At 42.4% G+C, this 26,039-nt stretch overlaps 1 protein-coding gene across 2 annotated transcripts in view; it reads left to right on the top strand.

Annotated features, from left to right (window-relative positions):
• SLC9A7 (solute carrier family 9 member A7) overlaps positions 1 to 26,039 on the top strand; it is a 128,184-nt gene that overhangs the window by 52,785 nt on the left and 49,360 nt on the right. For both annotated transcript variants that reach the window (XM_073353345.2, XM_073353354.2), the window contains exons 2-7: positions 11,340 to 11,539; positions 12,716 to 12,793; positions 13,528 to 13,604; positions 15,647 to 15,759; positions 17,188 to 17,293; positions 19,644 to 19,785. In XM_073353345.2, coding sequence (XP_073209446.1) covers positions 11,340 to 11,539; positions 12,716 to 12,793; positions 13,528 to 13,604; positions 15,647 to 15,759; positions 17,188 to 17,293; positions 19,644 to 19,785 — 716 coding nt within the window. The remainder of the gene's footprint in view (positions 1 to 11,339; positions 11,540 to 12,715; positions 12,794 to 13,527; positions 13,605 to 15,646; positions 15,760 to 17,187; positions 17,294 to 19,643; positions 19,786 to 26,039) is intronic.

Here is a 26,039-nt window from a genome sequence, read left to right as displayed (position 1 = left end):
TACTGTAAACAATAGTTCATATGTAATATAAGATGGAAAATATTATACTGCCTTTATCGAATACTATACAACATACGCTGTTTATATTCTTGGGGTATCTTTTTAACTTTTCAAGTTTTTTATAAAATTGCTTCAAAAGTCCTGCTGAAATCCAGATTATTTTTGTCCATTGCATTCCCTTAGTCCGCCTAATCTGTAAAGTCTTAAAAAATAAAAATTCTCTGGGTCAGTATTTGAATGGTGAAGAGATTCTTCTTAGATCCTACACAAAATAAAGTTTTGGTATGCTTGATCTTATTTTCTTTCATTCAGCATTGGCTAGAAGAGATGGGGAGGAGATGGTGTGGCATAACCATCTGGATGTCCCCAAATTTAAGATTTGAGCTGGCTTGTCTGGTATATTTTATGAACCCATAAACCCATGAAGTCTAATTACTGCACACCGGATTCCTTCAAGTGTTTATACAGATCTTCTTGTTGTTTCTTAAATGCAGTTATGTGGTTATTGCAGTACGGCTGGGTATAAATCTGAGTCTCAAGTTTTAAAGACTGGTACTGTATTTGCCTTTCTTCAATTGGGTCACACCTCATCTGTTCCCAAAGACTTATCGGAAATGATTACTACCTTTTCAGCAGTTTTCTTCCTCATTTCTTGTTAAGCTCTTTGGTGTAGCTTGTCCAGTCCTGCTGACTTGCAGGTATTTCTTTAAAAGCTATTCCTTTGCAACCATTAATATGATTCATGGTTCAGAATCATCCCAGTTACCATTTTAAAGTTTTATTCCTTATTTTGTCTCTTTGTTTTTGAAGTCTTAACTCTCTTGTGCCTCAGCCCTGTTTGTCTAATGAAGAGAGCAAGAGTAATTTAAGTGCTTATGGTGGGCTGTAGGGAATGCCTTTCAAAGTGTGTATGAAGAAATGGGAGGAAAGTATGTTACAATTACAACAAACTTTTCTTTAATATTTTCTGGCACTTACTTTACATGTATATCAAAGGTTTACTGTGTAGTATTATCTAGATTGAATGACGTGTGCAGACTGTTCAAAGTGCACGTTAATTTCTGTTGTTGTTTTGCAAATATATGTACCAGGCCAAAGACCTCTTTCTCAGAAAATGGTGGTAAAGCACAGTTGCACTTCTCAGTCTCCTACTGGAGTCATGTACATAGAATGTTGAGGTGCCTTTTTGTTCTGATTTTCAATTGCATGTTTCCGTATGTGAGGAGTAAGGCTAAGATTTTTGTCATGGATATTTTTAGTAAAAGTCATGGACAGGTCAAGGGCTTCCGTGAATTTCTCTTTACTGCCCGTGACCTGTGCGTGACTTTCACTAAAAATATCCATGATAAAATGGGAAGGGGCTGGGGCAGCTGCGGGGTGGGTGGGAGCTCCTGGGCCCCCGCCAACTATGGGCGCTCAGAGCTCCAGGGTCGCCCTGTCCCCCGTGGGGCCGGGGAGCTGCAGGGATCCTCCTGCCCACAGCTGGGGAACTGCCAGGGATCCCCCTGCCCCCATGGCCAGGGAGCTGCAGGGTACCCCCGCTGCCCATGCTGTCTTGGAGCTTGGGGGCCCGCTGCCTCAGATGGCGGGCATACCTCACAGCTCCCTGCCATTGTGAGAGGTGGTGGGACACTGCAGCTCCCAACCGCCAGGGCTGAAGTCACAGACATCTTTGGAAGTCATGAATTCTGTGACCTCCCTGAAAAAATTGTCGCCTTAGTGGGAGCCAGTGTAAAAGCTATCAGAGAATTAAGTTGAACATTGCTATGCTGGAACTCTGGAAAGCATCTTGCACCTAGTAAATTCTAAAACTTTTCTTCAGAAATTAGGTTTGACTCTTTTATAATAAGTTATCATTTTATCGCTGCATATGAAAGATAGGAAGTATAGCAAGAGACCACCCTGGCTTAACCAGGAGATCTTCAATGATCTAAAAATGAGAGTCCTACAAAAAATGGAAACTAGGTCAAATTACAAAGGATGAATATAAACAAATAACACAAGTATGTAGGAACAAAATTAGAAAGGCCAAGGCACAAAAGGAGATCAAACTAGCTAGAGACATAAGGGGTAACAAGAAAACATTCTACAAGTACATTAGAAGCAAGAGGAAGACCAAGGACAGGGCATGTCCGTTACTCAAAGGTGGGGGGCGGGAATAATAACAGAAATGGCAGAGGTGCTTAATGACTTCTTTGTTTTGGTTTTCACCAAGAAGGTTGGTGGTGATTGGACATCTAATGTAGTGAATGCCAGTGGAATTGAGATAGGATCAGAAGAGGCTAAAATAGGGAAAGAACAAGTTCAAAATTCCTTGGAGAAATTAAATGTCTTCAAGTCACCAGGGCCTGATGAAAAGCATCCTAGAATGCTCAAGGAGCTGACTGAGGAGATATCTGAGCCGTTAGCGATTATCTTTGAAAAGTCACGGAAGATTGGGAAAGTTTCCAGAAGACTAGAAAAGGGCAAATATCATGCCCACCTATAAAAAGGGAAAAAAGGACAACCAAGGGAATTACAGACCAGTCAGCTTAACTTCTGTACCCAGAAAGATAATGGAGCAAATAATTAAGCAATCAATTTGCAAACATCTAGAAGATAAGGTGATAAGTAACAGCATCGATTTATCAAAAACAAATCATGTCAAACCAACCTGATAGCCTTTTTTGATAGGGTAACAAGTCTTGTGGATGGGGGGAAGCAGTAGACATGGTATATTTTGACTTTAGTAAAGCTTTTGATACTGTCTTGCATGACCTTCTCATAAACAAACTTGGGAAATTGAACCTAGATGGAGCTACTATAAGGTGGGCACAAAACCGGTTGGAAAACCGTTCCCAGAGAGTAATTATCAGTGGTTCATAGTCATGCTGGAAGGGCATAACGAGTGGGGTCCTGCAGGGATCAGTTCTGGGCCCGGTTCCCCTCAATATCTTCATCAGTCATTTAGATAATGGCATACAGAGTACACTTATAAAGTTTGCAGATGATACCAAGATGGGAGGAGTTGCAAGTGCTTTGGAGGATAGGATTAAAATTCAAAATGATCTGGACAAACTGTAGAAATGGCTTGAAGTAAACAGGATGAAATTCAATAAGGACAAATGGCTGATTAAAGGGATGCTGGCACTGCCTTTTTTGGCAGGTTAGACCTCAGTGAGGAAAATATTTCCATGATCATAGCAACCTGCTCTCCTCTGCATAACATTTGTGAAGCTAAGCGGGGACGTTTCCACAGGGGTGGAACATTGAGGTGGATTGGCTGGCTGCTGCTTTTGAACAGCCAGATACTAGGGTTGTTGGAGGGAGGTGGTGGTGGTGATGGTGGGGCTATTCAAATCAGGGGGGCTCTGAAGGAGCATTTTGACAATGAGCTCCAGTAATGTCTGTCTAATGCATTTAGCCAGGCATTGTTTTCTTACGTTGTAGTAATGATTGCTGTGTATATGTTAATTTTATAATGCAAATGCACCGATTGCCACTGTATATGTATAGGAATCACCGTTTGCAGGAGAGCGGGGAGCTCTCCACGCTGAGCAAACAGGAAGACGAATTTCAAAAATTCCTGGGACTATAAAGCGGGAGGAAAGCATGCCTGTATACCTGGCTGCAGGGCAGCAGAGTTCAAACTGGAGACCAGAGCGGTCATGATGGGCATTATGGGACACTTCCTGGAGGCCACTTACGGTGACCTAAGCAATGCTGTGTCCACACTGATACTGCATTGCTCTAAGTTTGTTGCCATAAGCTCTACACCTCACATCGAGGTGGTTTTGATATGTTGGTGTAGCAGCAGAGATAAATTGGCAGGAGGGACATTGCAGTGTGTACACCTCCACATTTAGGTTGAGTTTAGCTGCCTTATGTCGACTTAACTGTGTAGACAAGACCTCAGTTTGCTGTGTCTGGTAATGCAAACATGCCAATTAGTCTTTTCAGAATCTTGGGTCAAACCATTTCCCCTGAGTTCAATACAAGAAATTTTTTAGCTTCTTTCCAGCAGTTTTAGAGAAGATATTCCTCTTGCGATGGTGCCTATTTGACCCCTAAGATTAGGAGCACTTTAAGGGTAGGTTTACACTACACTGCACAGTTAACTCAGGCACTTACCTGGTTTTAACCCAAACCATTTTACCATCCACACAGAATACCCTCTGACCCAGCTATGGAGGTGCTTTAAGCCTGGGCTAGTTTACTCAGCTGGGCTCAGCTTGAACTCAGGCTGGAATCCACTCACTCTGCAGTGAGAATGCAGGCTAAATTACTCAAGTGCTGATAGTCCTCTAGTGCCTTTCCTCAATTTCCACCCCCCGCATCTCTCCTTGAAGGACAGACAAGTTCTCCCGAGCACAAAGGATCGGCCCACAAACGTGTATGGGTGAATGAGGATAATGTGGGCAGGGCTTTGCTCACACCCCAAGCTAGGGTGACCTGGGTGCCAATCACCTGAGTGAATTGTGCAGCGTAAACATAGCCAAAAATACAATACTGTACCTGAGACCTTAGCCTAGAGGCTCCTGGCTCTTTTTATGAGGTAAAATCTCCTCCTAAAGACCTCCAGACAAGTATTTTCTGTATTGATTCTGGTTCTTAATTAACTTTCCAGCAAAGAGTCCTCATAATGAGGAAACAGAATCACTACATATTCTGCAATTTGCTATGTAGACTCTCTTTTATTTTTAGAATCCTTAAGGCTTTATCGAACAGAGTAATGGAATCAAAGCTCTAGTGGATTTATGCTTAGTGATAACAGGCCAGCAATTAATGCTGAAGTTAACCAGGATTACTCAGCTTGCCCATCAAGCAATGCTAAATCTGGCTTCTTTTTCCATTTGTCTGGAAGCTGCGATTCTGTCACACTTCTTCTGGAATTGGGTTAAGCCATATAGAATCATAGAATATCAGGGTTGGAAGGGACCCCAGAAGGTCATCTAGTCCAACCCCCTGCTTGAAGCAGGACCAATTCCCAGTTAAATCATATATTCATATATTATATAAATCATATATATCTTATATAAATCCTATATTCAGAGAGATTGTCTAAAAGATGAATTTGTATTTCCTTGTGATGTATAAACTTCAGTGCAGGACTTGCAAATCCAGCCTTTCTGATGTGAATCGAAGTGCTCAGTCTACCTAAAACTAAGTATCACTAAAATTTTGTATGCATGCAGCCCTATCACAAGCAAGTAAACTTAATGGCATGTGACATCTTTTCAGAGTTGATTTATTTGTCATATGTCTGAAGGGAGATGTGAAAGCAACACAAAGGTCTCCAAGGCATGTAGAAGGTTGAATACATAGCAGAAAATAAAATACTTCTACATTTTCCACCAGAGGATCTCAAAATGCTGGATAAGTGTTAATGAATTCATCCTTTCTGCACCTCACTTTCCTGACTGGTAAAATACCTCTACTTTACAGATGTATTAAGAGTTAAATAACTTTCCCAAGGTCATATTAAAACTGTGTGGCAGAGCCTAGAATAGAGCCCGGTTCTGGGCTTTGGTAACAAGCCCATCTACCTCCTGAACTGATACGGCAAAGCACATGTACCTTTTAGAGCAGGCCAGACATTTTCTGACAAAAATGCCCATTTTTTTGGTAAGCAAAATGTTTCACATAAATGTGTTGATTCTGACAAAAATTTGTTTTTGTGGGGGGGAGGGGACAGGAGACAAACACTTTGATGTGGTTGAAACATTTTGTTTCAACATTTTCCAAAGTGAAACATCTGGATTTTTTTTTTTGTTTCAAAACAACTTTTCATTTTGAAATTTTATATCTCAAAAAAACATTTTTATATGGCAAAACTAAAGCAAAACATTTTGATCTAAAATGGGTTTTGTGGGGTTTTTAAAATTTCATTTAATGGGAAACTTGGAAAAAATGTTTTTCATTCCATTTCGAAACTGAACAAAGTTTGAAATCGCAGAATTTCTTATAAAAAAAAAAATCTGGTTCCTGCCTGGCTCTAGTAATTTCCATCTCTTGTATAATTGTATTAAAGGGATGGAATTTCCCTGGCTTCCCGCTATTTCAAATAAAATGTTCCTTACTAGCTTCCTTTGTTGCCTCTGAGGGCTTTGAAGGCTACCATTTCAAAGATACGCTATAACCTTGTCCACATTGTGTGCGGTTGTCTGTTTTTTTTGCAGTGATGCAGGTATATTATTATATAGGTATTTAATGTAAGTTTTTATTTACAAAACCTGTGTCTTGGATCCAAACTATTTCTAAATATCTGTTTGCAAGACAAGATCAGATTTCCCCCCCCCCCCGCCCCTCTCTTTTAGCTGGTCTGTTATACCCCCAGTAGATTAACCACTTGAACTAATAATTTTGATGTGGCTAGCCATAGATATTGTGAAATGATAGGAGAAGCCCTATGCAAGCCCCTTCCTCCATTTATGCCTGTTTCCATGTACTTATGACACTCTCCTCAATCTGTGCCCTGTCTGTCTGCACTCTCCCTCTGTAATGCTGTGTTGCTTCTGATGACCACCCACCCCTTCAGGTAATGGAAACCCAGAGATAAGAAATGAAGAATTTTATAAGCAGGGGTGGACATTTGGAGAACTTGGTTTCTGATGTTGCGTACTGTCGCCAGACTCTGTGCTCAGTGAGGAGGGTGGGTCCAGACATGGCTATGTTGTGTGAATCCCCATTCAGCTGCAGCTAAGCACTGATGTTACATCAGTACAGAATAAATACATACATGTTTTAGAGTACTTTCCAGATGGCTGCTTTGATTATTGCTTTGAATTTTTTATTTATATCTATATAATGATTACACAAAGTATGTTTAATTTTTAAAAGATGCAGATTAGTTATAAATATATCTCACCTAAAACTTTTAAATGAACTGCTTTAGTTTTGATTACAGAAAAAGAGTAGATTGGATCCAATTCTATAATAAGATTATGTACAACACTACAATAGGACTGACTAATACAATAGCAAGGGGGATTTCCAACTTTTATGTGTAAAGAATTAAGCAGATGATGGTAGTTTCCAGGTCTAGCTAAAAGAGGGAAACTTCACCTCCACATCTCCAACAAAAATCAAATACAAACAATCTTCCAAGTTGAAGTCTTAGTCTAGCTGTAGCCACAGTCCTCTTCTTTGCTGGAGGTTTTCTCCTTCCATTACCTGTATAAAATTGTCTATTAAATTTTAGTAAACAATAAGTGAGACTGCAGTTCATTTCAGCTATCTTGATCTAAAACAATTATTTATCCAGGTTAAAAATCTTCCTCTCAGAAAATGAAATAAAACAACACATTCCATCAACAGAGTTTTCTACAAGTGTGAGGAGAGACAACTGTGCAAACTATGAGAATTTGCACCATTAAGCTTGGCCAAATTTCCCTTGCCTGAACTGTTGTATAGGGTGCTGTATGTTGACTAACTGTAGCCATCTGCCCCACATTTCTCTTGTGTCCTCTGTGTAGTTTGTAAAATGCTTTGGGATCATTGGGGATTAAAAGTTCAATATAAATGTGAAATTTAATTACCTGAATGTTTGGTATTGATAAGAAATCAGTCTCGTGAATTTTTGAGACTCTTTGGGATTTTTCAGTAACAGTTAATTGCTGCTAGGTAATAAAAACAGTTTGCTTTGCTTGTACGATGGCAATTTTTCAATATAAATTCTTCTCTTCTTCTGGCTGCCAGGCAAAAGAAGCCTGGGAAATACAATTAACAAGCTCTATCAATGCCTTTCAGTTTCTCAGTTGCCAGCACTTTCTGTTGATGATAAAAACAGTGGGATGTGAGGCTGACTGCTCTAATGCTGTTCGTACAGGCATTTGAGACTTATTCCAGTGATCTGGTATGCTATCTGTTCCTAAATGAAATCTGGCATTTCTGCTATGAGTTTAAGAGGAAATGTTCTTTTCTTTTTGACCTTTGGAAAGATTGATGCCATAAAAATAAAAAGCTTCTCTGTTATCTCATCCTTCCTTTGGCTGTTGTTTTTCATTTACTTCAGTTGGCTACAGTCTAGGGGAAACAAGCTTCTGTGGGGACGGGAGGATCAGGCCCACAGTGAGCAAAGGTGACCTGAGGTTGCCATTCAGTTTCTTACTACTTCTGACAAAAGCACCCGGAACAGTGGCTAGACACAATGATATTAGAAATAACCACCTTGACCAAAGGCTTGGCAATTTGTTCATTTTCCTGTGACAAGAGTAGTGGTGACTTTATATTTTTAGCTTGGTTTTGCTGACTCCAGTTCATACTGAGGTCGTTCCTGTGGATTCTCAGTGCTGGATTAAAATCTCGTTCTTTTGGAGCATAATAATGGATAAGGACTGAGCACAATCACAATCCCATTCTGTGCTTATCCAACTTTCTTGCATGAGCCTTCCCTTAAACTATATTTTGAGAGGGTACAAATCATTCATTCCTGCTTTGTACTATTCTATATCTTTCCCTAGTAATAGTTTTTGTTTTCTGCGGGCTAGCTGAGTAATTCGTCTTCCTCTAAAGCTTTAGAGCAGTTTTCACGTATTGTATGAGCAATGCACCATCTTACTGTGTTTATTTTCACCTTTGTGAAAGATGGAGACCTGTTCTTAACTGAAATGGAAATCCTTTGCAGTAAATGGCTTCGCTGAAATGCAGCTGGCTCCTGGTGCATATTGTCTGGATGATTGGTTGCTAAATTTGCAATGCACTGAACGTCTCCCTCTTTCTCTCTCTGATGTTGGTTGCAGAATTATAGCAGTGATGCTTTCATGTTACTATATAAGTGAAATACTGTGGCAAAATAGATATATTTGTTTCAATTAAATAACTTGCAAACTATTTTAAAACTGGTATTTGTTAGCATTGGTATCTCTGTGGGATGTTGCCAATGTACAGTGGTTTATTTTCTGTATTTTACAATTATATGGCTTTCAGCACAATTCTGAATGATAATTCCCCATGATAGAGGAGTACATAGAAAGAAATAGGAACAGTTTCAATTTCACTTTTTAAATTTTGCTATTCAGTTAAATTGAAACCAGCATAGAATCATAGAATATCAGGGTTGGAAGGGACCCCAGAAGGTCATCTAGTCCAACCCCCTGCTCAAAGCAGGACCAATTCCCAGTTAAATCATCCCAGCCAGGGCTTTGTCAAGCCTGACCTTAAAAACCTCTAAGGAAGGAGTTTCTACCACCTCCCTAGGTAACGCATTCCAGTGTTTCACCACCCTCTTAGTGAAAAAGTTTTTCCTAATAACCAATCTAAACCTCCCCCACTGCAACTTGAGACCATTACTCCTCGTTCTGTCATCTGCTACCATTGAGAACAGTCTAGAGCCATCCTCTTTGGAACCCCCTTTCAGGTAGCTGAAAGCAGCTATCAAATCCCCCCTCATTCTTCTCTTCTGCAGACTAAACAATCCCAGCTCCCTCAGCCTCTCCTCATAAGTCATGTGTTCCAGACCCCTAATCATTTTTGTTGCCCTTCGCTGGACTCTCTCCAATTTATCCACATCCTTCTTGTAGTGTGGGGCCCAAAACTGGACACAGTACTCCAGATGAGGCCTCACCAATGTCAAATAGAGGGGAACGATCACATCCCTCGATCTGCTTGCTATGCCCCTACTTATACATCCCAAAATGCCATTGGCCTTCTTGGCAACAAGGGCACACTGCTGACTCATATCCAGCTTCTCGTCCACTGTAACCCCTAGGTCCTTTTCTGCAGAACTGCTGCCTAGCCATTCGGTCCCTAGTCTGTAGCTGTGCATTGGGTTCTTCCGTCCTAAGTGCAGGACCCTGCACTTATCCTTATTGAACCTCATCAGATTTCTTTTGGCCCAATCCTCCAATTTGTCTAGGTCCTTCTGTATCCTATCCCTCCCCTCCAGCGTATCTACCACTCCTCCCAGTTTAGTATCATCTGCAAATTTGCTGAGAGTGCAATCCACACCATCCTCCAGATCATTTATGAAGATATATAACAAAACCGGCCCCAGGACCGACCCTTGGGGCACTCCATTGATACCGGCTGCCAACTAGACATGGAGCCATTGATCACTACCCGTTGAGCCCGACAATCTAGCCAGCTTTCTACCCACCTTATAGTGCATTCATCCAGCCCATAGTTCCTTAACTTGCTGACAAGAATACTATGGGAGACCGTGTCAAAAGCTTTTCTAAAGTCAAGAAACAATACATCCACTGCTTTCCCTTCATCCACAGAACCAGTAATCTCATCATAAAAGGCGATTAGATTAGTCAGGCATGACCTTCCCTTGGTGAATCCATGCTGGCTGTTCCTGATCACTTTCCTCTCATGCAAGTGCTTCAGGATTGATTCTTTGAGGACCTGCTCCATGATTTTTCCAGGGACTGAGGTGAGGCTGACTGGCCTGTAGTTCCCAGGATCCTCCTCCTTCCCTTTTTTAAAGATTGGCACTACATTAGCCTTTTTCCAGTCATCCGGGACTTCCCCGGTTCGCCACGAGTTTTCAAAGATAATGGCCAATGGCTCTGCAATCACAGCCGCCAATTCCTTCAGCACTCTCGGATGCAACTCGTCCGGCCCCATGGACTTGTGCACGTCCAGCTTTTCTAAATAGTCTCTAACCACCTCTATCTCCACAGAGGGCTGGCCATCTCTTCCCCATTTTGTGATGCCCAGCGCAGCAGTCTGGGAGCTGACCTTGTTAGTGAAAACAGAGGCAAAAAAAGCATTGAGTACATCAGCTTTTTCCACATCCTCTGTCACTAGGTTGCCTCCCTCATTCAGTAAGGGGCCCACACTTTCCTTGGCTTTCTTCTTGTTGCCAACATACCTGAAGAAACCCTTCTTGTTACTCTTAACATCTCTGGCTAGCTGCAGCTCCAGGTGCGATTTGGCCCTCCTGATATCATTCCTACATGCCCGAGCAATATTTTTATACTCTTCCCGGGTCATATGTCCAACCTTCCACTTCTTGTAAGCTTCTTTTTTATGTTTAAGATCCGCTAGGATTTCACCATTAAGCTAAGCTGGTCGCCTGCCATATTTACTATTCTTTTGACTCATTGGGATGGTTTGTCCCTGTAACCTCAACAGGGATTCCTTGAAATACAGCCAGCTCTCCTGGACTCCTTTGCCCTTCAAGTTAGTCCCCCAGGGGATCCTGGCCATCCGTTCCCTGAGGATGGTACCATCTTTAATCCTGACCTGCTTTGAGCATCCCTAATTTAGAAACATCAGTAAGTCGGTCACTACAAATATGTACATGGTATGTTCCCTTCCACGTATTGTGGACTGAGTGATACTTGAATCTAGAAACTCTCAGCTTGTGCCAAATTCATGTAATTACAGACTCTTAAAAACATTCTGTCTTTCAGGACTCATTGTTGGGGTGATCTTGAGATATGGTTCTCCCTCCAGCAGTGGCCATGACAAGCCATTCAGCTGCTCGCAGGAGGACAGACCATTTACAACGCTGTTGATCAATGTCAGTGGAAAGTTTTTTGAGTACACCCTTAAAGGAGAAATAAGCCCTGGAAAAATACACAACGTGGAACAGAATGACATGTTGCGAAAGGTAAGGATAGTTGAGTTTTTGTGAATAACTATTGACCTATTTTGTGAATGACTGCTGCATAGGTGACATTTCCTGTTTCACGCTGCTCTTTTTACCCACACTTCCCTTCTCCTCCAAACTGAGTGTATGGTATGATATTAAGTACTGTATTTCCAGATGTAATAGAACTAAATTATTTAAACTCATTCAAAAGTGTCCTCTGCATAGCATTCATTGGCAAAATTGTATGTTCTTTGTATCCTAGTGTTCACATGTCCTTTCATAACAGTTCAAGAATTAATGTATGCTCAGTATAACCAAAGCCATTTCTGTATAATTAGCTAACATTTATGGATCCACGTCAAGACACTAATTGCTACTGAGTTCCAACTCAGTCCTATAGTACAGGGACTTTTTTCTACACTTAGCATCTTTGATTTTTCTTCTCTATTTTTTTTTTAGTTCAGTTATGTTCAAGGAAAAACTAGTTTCATTTCTCCCCCCTTCCATCAAATGTAAAATACCTGAAACTGGGAGTCTATATATGAACCCTAAGTTAGACACAACAGTTTTCTAGTACTGATCACTGACTTTTTACAATCGCTGGTGTATCTTCCGTTTTAAATTCTTTTGCTGTCTTGAACAATTTGGCCTGGTGTTCATTGGGTCTTGACACTTACAACTTCCACTGAAGAAAATCTGTGTGTGTGTGTGTGTGTGTGCGCGCACGCACATGCCTGTGGTTTGGGTGACTTACTCATATGGTAGTTATATGCAAAAGATGTGGGGTTTTTTAAGTGTAAATGGTGTTGGCACTACAAATAAGAACCAGAAATCTGCACAAACATCATGGTTGACACCATGATAAGGGGCTTTATCCAGCACCTTCTGAATCTAAATTTGTGTTTCTGGCTCATTTAAGGAGGGGACTACCAGTTGGGACTGTTAAGCTCTAGAAGAACCCTGAATATGTTGTCATACCAAAGTTCTCCAAATACAGTGGTCTCTATTAAAATCTTCTTTTCTTTGCCTTTGCACGTATATAATGTTATTTCATGGATAGTAAAGAAAATACCTAGCAAATTGTTTAACATTTACTACTTCCAAAGGTAAAATTGTAAGCATTTTATTGGCAACTGCTGTCTGTGTACTCTGGTCTTTTTTTGGTTTTAAATGGACTTTTACATTTTTTTAAAGGTAACATTTGACCCAGAAGTTTTCTTCAACATTCTGTTGCCTCCTATTATTTTCCATGCTGGGTACAGCTTGAAGAAGGTAAGTGTAAGCACTATCTGAGAATGTAACCATGACACTTTCAGCCTAATGCTGAATCACTAACAGCTAGAGTACAATCTCCATTAGTGCCACAGTCCTGAGCACAAGTGTCTTTTGTGGTGCCTCTTGCAAAGCTAGACAGTCTCGTCCATTGTTTCTAAACAGTTGGCTAGTTTTAAGAGAAAGTATATTATTTTACCCTCCAATATATAGACTGCTGTATTAGTTATGTGTTGTCTTACATTATTTACCCCTGAACATTGCTATTGAATAAGCAAGATAAACAATATATCCCTGTGAATTGTCTGGTTTTCCTCTGCATTTTATGCATTCAGTGAGTTACTTTTAGAGAGATGGGCCCAAACCTAAACTGTGATCTGAACACCTCTGAATATTGGAGGATGGAAATTCAGGATTACACTTTGACTTAGGGCCATCACTTACAGTTACTTTCCTTTTAAAGTCTTGGCCCTCTGTTAAATTAGTCACACAAGCATCTGGTTATAAAGCTGTGTCTCAACAAGCCCCACATAAGATTTTAAACATGATTTGGGGGGACTTGTATTAAATTTGTTTAAATATTACAGAAGATTTACATAGTAAGATTGAAAATATTATTTCCTCCCAGAGTGGAAGGCTGTTTCGTTATATTGCTGTAGGGCTATGCTATACATTTTGTTGATGTCTGAGTTTTCACATAGCTGAGCTTTAATATAATTTTTTTTCTCATACAGAGGCACTTTTTCAGGAATCTGGGGTCTATTCTGGCTTATGCCTTTTTAGGAACTGCAGTCTCTTGTTTTATTATCGGGTGAGTGAGCTTTGTGAGATTGTGCAACTTTTATGTGCTAGTTTTAAGTTAATGAAATAAATGCCATAGCTCCCTGAACTTCAGATTTCTAGTGATTAGAATAGTGACTGTAAATTTTCAATTAGGGTTTTATTAGTGTGTCCTTTTGGCAAAATTCAGCCTCTAAAATGAAGCTGGAATTTGGTTGACTTCAAATAGGGTTTTGCTTTCTTACAGAGCTGCCGGAAACAGACCACGAAGTTTGTCCAAACAATTCAGTTCCGTGGTGGTCACTGCTATTTTCCATCCCTACAGTCCTAGAGATCCAAGTTTCTGTTGGTTCAATTAATCAGTTATGAAAACAAAACTTTACAAAATACTTGATTCTACATGAATTGGCCTCTATTTCTAATGAAGATGCATTCATCCAGAGAATAGAGGCAACTGCTAACCAAGAGTCTTGACTCAGCTTTTAGAAGCATCCTCTTTCACCTACTTAAAAATAAGACACACAAGCAAAATGGTTTTGATTGTGAATGCTTATTCTGTTAACAATGTTGCATCTTTTCAGCATGTGGACTTTTATAAGAGCTTTAATGTGTGTATATATACTCAGTAGCTGCTTTATTGCATTTGCTATCTTGAGGGAATTTCACTGCAGAGGAAAAAATAATTTAATAGCTGTTACAGTGCAAAGTTCCTTCCTTAAGTACTACACAATTCATTGGGGGAAATTGTTGGATTGCTTGTTTTAATCATGAGGACAGACTATATTTCTGACTTCCTAGGTACTAAATGACCTGTGTTGGGTAATACCACACTCTGGACTCAGATGATGAGGAAACATCTGTTGAGAGATTAGAGTTCCACTCTCACTGTTCGATACTGAGCTCTGGGCCTGGGCTTCACTAGAAAATTAAGTCAGTTTAATTACGTCAGTCAGTTGGGTGTGAAAAATCCATACCCCTGAGAGGCGTTGTGAAGCTGACCTGAGTACCCATGTGGACAGCGCTAGATCGATGGAAGAATTCTTCCATGGACCTAGTTACTGCTACTCAAGGATGTGTACTACCTAGGCCAGTGGTTTTCAAACTGCGGGTTGCGACCCAGAACTGGGTTGCGGAATGTAAGGCACTGGTCACAGCAGCTCTGGTCAGCACTGCCGACCAGGCTGTTAAAAGTCCCGTGGGTGGTGCTGCCCAGCTAAGGCAGGCTAGTTCCTACCTATTCCAACACCTCGCTATGCCCTGGAAGCAGCCAGTAGCAGGTCTGGCTTCCAGGCTGGGGTGCCATGGGGCTCCGCGCGCTGCCTGAGCACTGGCTCTGCACTCCCGTTGGCTGCTTCCCGGCCAATGGGAGCTGGGTAGGGGGGCAGTGTCTGGGCGAGAGCCACACAGAGCTGCTTGTGCACATCTGCCTGGGAGCTGGACCTGTTGCTGGCTGCTTCTGGGGCACAGCGTGGTCCACAGTGCCAGAACAGGCAGAAAGAAAGCCTGCCTTAGCACCCCCTCTGCGCCGCTGACCAGAAGCTGCTGGAGGTAAGCCTGTGCCCCAATCCCCTGCCCCGGCCCTGAACCTTCCCCAAACCTGGAGCCCCTTCCTGCACTCCAAACCCCTCATCCCCAGCCCCACCCCAGAGCCTGCACCCCTCGCCCAGAGCCCCCTCCCACACCCTGAACCCCTCATTCCTCGCCCCATCCTGCAGCCCTCACCCCAACCCTCTGCCCCAGCCCTGAGCCCCTCCCACACCCCTCTGCCCCAGCTCCCGTGGTTTGTGGGCATCAACAATTTTCTTCAACTCAGTCGCCAGAAAAAAAAAAGTTTGAAAACCACTGACTTAGGCCAATGGGAGAACCCCTCCCATCAGTGTAGGCACTACCTACGCCAAAGCTGTAACATTACAAGTGTAGATAATCCCCCCCACACACACACACACACACTTAGTGAGGCAAGGCCTACCTGAGCAGTGATGAGATGATTTTATCTTTCCTATACTCTTCAGAGCCTCACAAAGGAGACCCTCCCTGTTTTGATAAACACTGCTTTATCTTCTTTTACTGCAGGAATCTCATGTATGGTGTTGTAAAACTAATGAAGTTGGTGGGACAACTCTCTGATAAATTTTACTATACAGACTGTCTCCTCTTCGGAGCGGTCATATCTGCTACTGATCCAGGTACTGCAGTTACTTAAATTATTCCATTGATAACATATTTTTGAGGATGTATAGCTGATAATTCTATTTTTTTTTCTTTTCAGTTACATTACAATGGTAACTGTGTGTATGTACTGTATGATGTGTATATATTGGGCATCAGGAAAGTTGGTATCTGGCAAAGACTGTGCTAGTATCTGGCTAGACAACACGTTTAGAAACAAAATGTACTGATATGTTTTCCTTAATAGAGTTTTCCTTTCATGAATATAAACTTTAATTCAGTTGAATGAATGTAATCTTTTCATTTTCTGGAGAGCCTGGCTATCCCTTTATAGATTCACTGCTTGAAATGTAGTATTACTTTTTATAAAATAGGCGCAATCCTTTTTTGAAAATTTAAGGGTTTTTTTTATTTTAATATATTTTAGTATTTCAAGTATAAAGACACTTTTTTGTTTATAGCCAACTGTTTAACCTTTTTTGAGATGGTGTCTTCAAATTTCAGTGCTACAGACCCATTAAAGTTGTCTAAGTTTTGGAAACCAACATCTCTGGAGAACTGTTGTGCGTGCATGTGTCTGTCTGTCTGAAGTACAAAGCAGGAACTATATTTTAAAACACCCTTTTTTTACATATTCAATATCTGTTTTTGTGAAAATGGGAAGTGGAAGCCAGCAGTTAAGATGGACTGCTGGTAGTTGGATTCACTTCTGCTTCCTTTTACATGGAAACTGGCATATGATGCGTGAAAATAAGATACACATGGGGTGAGTCTCCAGAACCTTCTTCCTCAATATCAGACCAAAGGTATTGTTCAAAAGGATTGCTTTGAATAATTACTAGTCTTGTCTGGTCCTTCTCAATTTCTGTTTGCAAATATGTTTATAACATAGAGTGTACTTTTTGGACAAGGTACTTACGAATGGTTTTATGTTTTTTGTTCTTCGTGGTGTTTTTTTTGTTTTTTTTTGTTTTGTTTTTTTTTGAAAGAACTGAAATACTAAAGATTTGTGTGAAAAAGCTGTAAAAGCCTTCTGTTGTTTGTTACCAGTCCACAACTTTTTTCTGGCTATTTCACTGTGGAACTTGGACGTATTGTTTAAAAAACAGTAGGATTCTGGCAGAGTGGAACTCTTGCCTATTTATGTCCAATGGTTTGGAGGACTTCTTAGAGAAATTTCTTGTGTGTGAGAGAGACAGTGAGTGAGCCAGACCTATTTTGGAACATGTGTGCCCTAAAATGGTCATTCCTCCTCCAACAGGCAATTTAACTGTACAGCATGACTCTTAATTAAATATGACTAAAGTCTTTCCCGTTTTGGTTTGAAGTTGTTCCACAGTCTATGGTTTCTGCTTCTTTAGGCAAATTGGAAAATGTCTGCTCCTCCCAGCTCACAAGCACTCACAATAAACTAATGCACATGTTCCTTCTTATTATTTTTGTAGTTACCGTGCTGGCAATATTTAATGAACTGCATGCTGATGTCGATCTCTATGCCCTTCTGTTTGGAGAGAGTGTTTTAAATGACGCTGTTGCCATTGTATTGTCTTCGTAAGTAACAATTCAGGCTTCCGCTATGTGAAATTTTCTATTTCTTGTTGTGATTTAGGTGGTAGCTGGAAATCATATAATTTTTCTAAAATCTTAATCTCCACATTTCTTTTTCTAAATGGATTCTGCCTTGTGAACTGAATTGATAAACGTTTTTGTCTATGCTACACAGGTGTGTAATTAGGGTGATCAGATAGAAAGTGTAAAAAATCGGGATGGGCATGGGAGGTAATAGGTGCCTATATAAGAAAAAGCCCCCAAAATTGGAACTGTCCCTATAAAATCAGGATATCTGGTCACCCTATGTGTAATGAATCAGGCAGAAGAGACTCACAGACTATTAGGGTTGGAAGAGACCTCAGGAGCTCATCTAGTCAAAACCCCTGCTCAAAGCAGGACCAATACCAACTAAATCATCCCAGCCAGGATTTTGTGAAGCTGGGCCTTAAAAACCTCTAAGGATGGAGATTCCACCACCTCCCTAGGCAACCCATTCCAGTGCTTCACCACCCTCCTAGTGAAATAGTTTCCTAATATCCAACGTAGTCCTCCCACACTGTAACTTGAGAACATTGCTTCTTGTTCTGTCATCTGCCACCACTGAGAACAGCTAAGCTCCATTCTCTTTGAAAGCCCCCTTCAGGTAGTTGAAGGCGGCTATCAAATCCCCCCTCACTCTTCTCTTCTGCAGACTAAATAAGCTCAATTACCTCAGCCTCTCCTCATAAGTCATGTGCCCCAGCCCCCTAATCATTTTCGTTGCCCTCTGCTGGACTCTCTCCAATTTGTCCACATCTCTTCTACAGTGGGGGAATCAAAACTGGACACAGTACTCCAGGTGTGGCCTCACCAGTGCTGAATAGAGGGGAATAATCACTTCCCTCGATCTGCTGGCAATGCTCCTACTAATACAGCCCAATATGCCGTTGACCTTCTTGGCAACAAGGCACACTGCTGACTCATGTCCACCTTCTCGTCCACTGTAACCCCCTGGTCCTTTTTTGCAGAACTGCTGCTTAGCCAGTTGGTCCCCAGCCTGTAGCGGTGCATGGGATTCTTCCTTCTCAAGTGCAGGACTCTGCACTTGTCCTTGTTGAACCTCATCAGATTTCTTTTGGCCCAAACCTCCAATTTGTCTAGGTCACTCTGGACCCTATCCCTACCCTCCAGCATATCTACCTCTCCCCCCAGCTTAGTGTCATCTGTGAAATTGCTGGGGGTACAATTCATCCCATCATCCAGGACATTAATAAAGATGTTGAAAAAAACCAGCCCCAGGACTGACCCATGGGGCACTCTGCTTGATACCGGCTGCCAACTAGACATCGAGCCGTTGGTCACTACCCATTGAGCCCAACATCTAGCCAGCTTTCTATCCACCTTGTAGTCCATTCATACAATCCATACTTCTTTAATTTGCTGGCAAGAATACTGTGGGAGACCGTATCAAAAGCTTTACTAAAGTCAAGATATATTGCATCCACCGCTTTCCCCATATCCACAGAGCCAGTTATCTCATCATAGAAGGCAATCAGTTTGGTCAGGCATGACTTGCCCTTGGTGAATCCATGTTGACTGTTCCTGATCACCTTTCTCTCCTCCAAGTGCTTCAAAATAGATTCCTTGAGGACCTGCTCCATGATTTTTCCAGGGCTGAGGTGAGGCTGACCAGTCTTTAGTTCCCCAGGTTCTCATTCTTCCCTTTTTTTTAAATATGGGCACTATATTTGCCTTTTTCCAATCATCCGGGACCTCCCTCAGTCACTACGAATTTTCAAAGATAATGGCAATGGCTCTGCAATCACATCAGCCAACTTCCTCAGCACCCTTGGATGCATTAGATCTGGACCCATGGACTTGTGCATGTCCAGCTTTTCTAAATAGTCCTTAACCAGCTCTTTCATCGCTGCGGGCTGCTCACCTCCTCCTTATACTGTGTTGTCCAGTGCAGCAGTCTGGGAGCTGACCTTGTCTGTGAAGACTGAGGCAAAAAAAGCATTGAGTACTTCAGCTTTTTCCACATCACCTGTCGCTAGGTTGCCTCTCCCATTCGGTAAGGGTCCCACACCTTCCCTGACCATCTTATTGATTACATACCCTGTAGCCCTTCTTGTTACCCTTCATATCCCTTGCTAGCTGCAACTCCAGTCGTGCCTTGGCCTTCCTGATTACACACCCAAGAAGGAGCTCCTGGCTGGCTGCTGGGACTCAACCAGAATTGGCATTTAGAATCTGAATCTAGCAGAATATAATATTCCTTTGCTTAATGATCTGGCATAAAAGATTTTGTTGCCATCACTAACTCCTCCATTGTCATCTGACTCTTTTTTTCTTTTTTTCCCCTCCCTAGATCCATAGTTGCCTACCAGCCAACAGGTGAAAACACCCATGCGTTTGATGCCGCAGCATTTTTCAAATCAGTTGGAGTTTTCCTTGGAATATTCAGTGGCTCTTTCATGATGGGAGCAGTGACAGGGGTTGTGACAGCTCTGATATCCTTTCTTGTGTTTAACTCTTCCAAAGTGCAGGTGTGTTAGCATTAAACATTAAGCCCTGATCCTGATGAGGACTCCAGCAGGTTTCAATCATTATTAGTCAACACATTACTGAACACAACTTGCCATAGTCTACATTGACAGACTCTAAAATTGTGTTCAGTATCATGTCATCTTAGGCCTTGTCTCTGCTAGGAGGGGTTTGCTGATGTAGCTATAATAGCAAAACAGGTGGAGACACAGCTTATACTGGCAAAAGAACTCTTGCTCGTGTAGGTTATACCAGTTTCCCCAAACATAATAAGCTATGTTTTTGCAAAAGGACATTATTATTGATATAACTGCATCTATATTGGGACTTTTGCTAGCATAGCTGTGTGGATCTCGAGGGTAATTTTTTTTTTTATTCATATTCCTAACCTATATAGCTTTGCCAGCAAAATTTTTAAGTGTAGATCAGGCCTTAGTCACCCATACAGCAAGGGGAATAGCTGTATAACCACCTGTGAGGGGGTGTACCAGACCCTTTGAGGCCCCCTGGAGGACCCTGTAGTCTTACCACATCCCACCCCAGAAAAAGGTAGTAGAGTGGAGTTCTCCATGTGGTCTAGAGAGGCTTCTGGGGATGCAGCCAATCAGGGCTCAGCAGGTTAGTCTAAAAGGAGCTGGAGGGCCAGAGTGAGTTCAGTTCCTTGCTGGAGGTGGAGGAGAATGGATGGTGTGCCTGGCTGGCTGATGAAGCTACAGGACCTCAGACAGAGCAGTGCTAGCAGAGACCTGGGGGAGGAAGGAAGAGCTCCTGGCTGGCTGCTGGGATTCAACCAGGACAAGGCCCTGAGGTAAGGGTGAAGAATGTGCTGGGCCTGCGGGGGAGTGGCCCAGGAAATCATAGCAGTAACTCAGTGTACATAAAGGGACAGAGTGGATGGCTGCTATTATAGGGTCCCTGGGCTGGGACCCAGAGTAGTGGGTGGGCCTGGGTCTCCCCTGTTGGCCACTGGGGAAGTGACCTGGACTTTGATCCCCCTCAGAAGGGGAACTGAACCCTTTTAGTAGCCCAGGAGGAGAGCTGGGGACAGAAAGGCCTAGAGAGGACGTGGACATTGCCTTCAGGGAAATCGCCTTGGGGTACAGCTCAGTACCAGGGTCAAGGCCATTTAAAGACTACAGGACTAATTAAGGGCCTTAGCCCAAGGAGGGCTACAGGGAGAGAAAGGGCTTGCATATGCACTCTGCCAAGGGGAAGCTCCTGAGAGGCCTGCCACCCCTCTATACCACCTTCATACTGGTATAACTCTTTCCATACTAAGGATTTTACTGGTATAAAATATCGGTAAAAATCACACACCCTTAAGTGACATAGCTACACTAGTGAGACTTACATATAGATTATAACTGTAGTGGAAATGTACCCTTAAAGAAGCAGTTTTAACACTTGGAAGGCAACTTGGTGGTTCATATTCACTATTCCAATGCCTTAACCACTGATCCATTAATAACCCTTTCAGACACTATTGGGCTCTTGCTATGGGCCTTATGTTTAATCTTTCTACAGGAGTCTCATCTCAGATGTTATTCAAATAAAACTCAATTCTATCTTTATCGGTATTGATATAATATCACACACTTCATGTGAATTTTTTCCATTCTTTTCAAGCCTATGTCCCAATTCTACTATTGGATCTGCAGTGGAGTGCTGTACACAGGTACAATGATCAGTCTCTGTGGATCTGCTTGCAGGACTGAGGCATTGGGCCTAAAGCTTGACTGGAGTAAGAGATCATGATGCTTCATCAAACTCACAGCCTTTTCTTCTAGATATGCTGGTGTACTTTTATTCAAACAAGTCTGTCTGTCTTTGATGCATGTGTGCATCAGAAAACTGACCTCAAAGGAGTGGAAGGTGATAAATATTTTTTTAATCATAAATCCACGACATTTCATTTTGGACAACGTTTCCCCCAGTGTGTGTCTCATTACATGTTCCCATTGCCCAGGCTATCTGACTGCTCTCCCTGCCCCCACCCTGCCCATGTCCTGCATAATGAAAATGCTTAAGGCATTAAGAGAGAAAAGGTGCTATGGTACCTTTTTACAGTCTGAATTTTTAGACTTCTCAGGTCGGAGTGACCATTAACATGATAATACCAGAGGTGGGCAAACTACGGGCCACATCCAGCCCACGGGACCTTCCTGCCCAGCCCCTGAGCTCCTGGCCCCAGAGGCTAGCCCCCGGCCCCTCCCCTGCTGTTCCTCCTCCCCCACAGCCTCAGCTCACTGTGCTGCCGGTGCAATGCTCTGGGCAGCGGGGCTGCGAGCTCCTGGGGCAGCACCGCTGCAGAGCCCGGCCTGACCCGGTGCTCTGTGCTGCGCGGTGCATGGCTGGCTCCAGCCGGGCGGTGCGGCTGTAACGCCGCCAGCCACCAGTGCTCCAGGAAGGGCAGTAAGGGGGCAGGGAGCAGGGCTGTTGGATAGAGGGTGGGGGTGTGAATAGGGGTCGGGGCGGTCAGAGGACAGGGAACAGGGGGTTGAATGGGGGCAGTCAGGGGCAGGGGTTCCGGGGTCGGTCAGGGGACAGGGAGTGGGGAGGGACGGATGGGGCAGAGGTCCCGGGGTGTCCGTCAGGGAACAGGGTGGTTGGATGGGGCAGGAGTCCCGGCAGGGCTGTCGGGGGGGTGGGGATGGGGGGTGGGTGTCGGGCCATGCCTGGCTGTTTGGGGAGGTACAGCCTCCCCAATCGGCCCTCCATAAAATTTCCGAAACCCTCAGGCCAAAAAGTTTGCCCGCCCCTGTGTTTAATACAGTGCTCCTCAAACTGGTCTGTGGTCTGCCAATGGTCCATAGGGAGCTGGCTGGTCACATGTTGCTGCTACTTCAATTTATATTCAACTACCAAATGTATGTATTAAAATACATAAATAGTTGTAACATGACCCATCCATTTTAGCATTTGCTCTTGCTGACGCAGGGATATTATTTGCTGATGAATGGGAGGCAGAGTGGCCAGTCAGGGAATAGAAAGGGAGGTTGTTCACAAGATAACATCTATTAAGAAAAAGCTTGAGACTTTGCTTTAACATACATGCACTGGAATCTTCTGTTAGGGTATGAAACTTTAAACTCTTCCCTTTACAAGTGAGATTCACTTCAAAAGATTTAATCTTATCCAAGTATAATACTGAAAATAAAGATTTAATTTTGTATAAAAGAACAGTAACCCGTTACGGTTAAGTCACACACAAGCTTCATAAATTTCTGCTTCTGACTGATTTTCCCCAGTACTGACACAGCTTTGAGCACTTTGCCTGCCTCTGCACCATTTTGTCATTGAGGGTCGATTAAATAAATAGGGGAAGTTTAGTCATACATTACCCATTTTTAAAATTGTTTTGATTGTTTCAAATAGTTATGCAAATAACTTGCTTTTGTTCTTTTGTTTTTTGGTAAGATACCCAGGGACTGATAGCTAGTCAGTATTGCCACGCTCAACTACGTGATTTTTTAAAAAAAATATTGTATGGGTATTGCACATAATATTTCCTTGCAAGTGCAGAGTCTGCCTGCTTGTTGTGCATACAAGCACAGTACGGTGCCCTCTCTACAATATTTTGGGCTTTGGTGAGAGAAGGGAATAATATGAAGAATAAGGTAATAGCCAAAATACCAATCTTATTCTTTGGTGTAATGTCACCATCATTGAATGGCCTTCTTCATCTGAGGTTGGTCTTATCTAACTCTAACTCCAGCCAGATTATGCTGCAGACTCTATCCTTGCCTTTCAATAATAACAATGTAATAACTTTGAGAGATAAAAGTAATGGGACTACTTAATGCTAAAGGGATTTTAATTGAAATACAGTGTTCTCATTCATTTGGCCACCTGTGGTGGTACATGGTTAATCACTTATGGCCCCATCATGATCATGGAATTCTCTGGTAAAGCCCACATGAGAGCAGCAGAGTTTGCAGGGATGACTGCTTCTCTTGTGAGGCAATGGGAGAGGTAGGGAGCATGGTCTCCAAACCTTGTGGCTCTCCAGAGGAAGGAATTGCCGTTCCTCATTAGTGCTCCTCAGCCTCCTTTTCAACCACTGGCCCATGGCTCCTCAGCACGCATGTTGCCATTGTATAATGGTGGTGAAGAGTGGGTATTAACAAGGCCCTGACAAACCCATATAGATGTCAGCTGGAATCTGAGGGGGAGCACGCTGCATACACTTGCTGCATCCTGGTTCTACATTTGCTCACCTGACAGTGGCTCAACCCAATGGTTTCCAGCTGTGAGGAGGGGCTTCTGTGGACACGAGAAAAGAAGAATCCTGCCATAGCCAGAGCAGCCTCTCCCATACCCGTCAGCAAATTAAGGATCTTTTTGCTGCTGCTAGTAGCTCTTTTGTTTCATTCTGCCTCTTAAAGCTCAGAGATGTTTAGGACCCATATTCGTTTTAGATACAATCAACTGTATGAAGTGTCCTGAATGCCTACCAGTGTTTTTGATGCCAGCACAGAAACTGGAAATTGCCTAAAACATTAATATGAAAGAATGCAACCAGTTTTTTCTATCATAACTATTTTGAGGTCTAGAGCAGGTGCTATTTTAAAGGTAGAATGGAAGTTGAATTCAATCTCCCATCTTTCAGGTTTCAGAGTAACAGCCGTGTTAGTCTGTATTCGCAAAAAGAAAAGGAGTACTTGTGGCACCTTAGAGACTAACCAATTTATTTGAGCATGAGCTTTCGTGAGCTACAGCTCACTTCATCGGATGCATACCGTGGAAACTGCAGCAGACTTTATATACACACAGAGATCATGAAACAATACCTCCTCCCACCCCACTGTCCTGCTGGTAATAGCTTATCTAAAGTGATCATTACCAGCAGGAGAGTGAGTTTGTGTGGGGGGGGCGTGGAGGGTGAGAAAACCTGGATTTGTGCTGGAAATGGCCCAACTTGATGATCACTTTAGATAAGCTATTACCAGCAGGACAGTGGGGTGGGAGGGGGTATTGTTTCATGGTCTCTGTGTGTATATAATGTCTACTGCAGTTTCCACGGTATGCATCCGATGAAGTGAGCTGTAGCTCACGAAAGCTCATGCCCAAATAAATTGGTTAGTCTCTAAGGTGCCACAAGTACTCCTTTTCTTTTTTCCCATCTTTCAGTAACTCTGTGAGCTTCTCAAACAAATTCCTTTTAGGCTGACATTATCTGGGCTTGCTCTTATGTCAAGGATGAATCTTTGTTTTCCTGAAAGGTTGACTTAAATTGGTTCAGCTGGTTTGTTTCTAAGTTATATGGGCATGAAAAAATACAGCTTCATTGAAGCTGAGATTTTTGTTTGTCTCAAAGGCTACAAAAATAGCCAAGTTTTGAAGAAAAATGATTCCGTAGCTTCAACGTTATAAAGATGGCATACTGGAGCATATATATCAGAACTCTTCCATTCAGATTTCAAAGATGCCTTGGTAAAAGACAGCTGGTCTTCTCTGGCTGGGTGTGCTCTAAACTAAAATGTTTCTGGACTTTTAAAAAAAAATAATTAAAAAAAAAAACACCCCAGGAAAATCTTTAATTCAGAAACAAGCACTAATTCAGTATCAAATCTGAGAAGTGGAGTACTCAGAATAGAGAGATTTAAAATGGTTACAGCTTCTCACAATGTTAACAAACATATATTGCACATAGGGAGACAATGTAGGCTAGTGCACTACAGCCATCCCCAGATGTAAAATGGGGATAAAGTTATTGACCTCAGTTGTAAAGCATTCTGAGATCTACTGATGCATAGCACTGTGTAAGACTTTGGTAGTAGTAGTAGTAGTAAGCATTTCTAGTCACGTCTGTCTGGTTAAATGTAAAACTTTTTGATATATTTGTAAAAAGAAAAGGAGTACTTGTGGCACCTTAGAGACTAACCAATTTATTTGAGCATGAGCTTTCGTGAGCTACAGCTCACTTCATCAGATGTTTACCGTGGAAACTGCAGCAGACTTTATATACACACAGAAATCATGAAACAATACCTCCTCCCACCCCACTGTCCTGCTGGTAATAGCTTATCTAAAGTGATCAACAGGTGGGCCATTTCCAGCACAAATCCAGGTTTTCTCACCCTCCACCCCCCCACACAAATTCACTCTCCTGCTGGTGCTAGCCCATCCAAAGTGACAACTCTTTACATAATCAAGTCGGGCTATTTCCTGCATAGATCAAGGTTTTCTCACATCCCCCCCACCCCCATACACACACAAA

The sequence above is a fragment of the Lepidochelys kempii genome, chromosome 1, assembly GCF_965140285.1.
Source record: "Lepidochelys kempii isolate rLepKem1 chromosome 1, rLepKem1.hap1, whole genome shotgun sequence".
Classification (NCBI taxonomy): domain Eukaryota; kingdom Metazoa; phylum Chordata; order Testudines; family Cheloniidae; genus Lepidochelys; species Lepidochelys kempii.
Note: the sequence above shows the minus strand (reverse complement) of the source record. Positions and strands in the feature narration are given on the sequence as shown.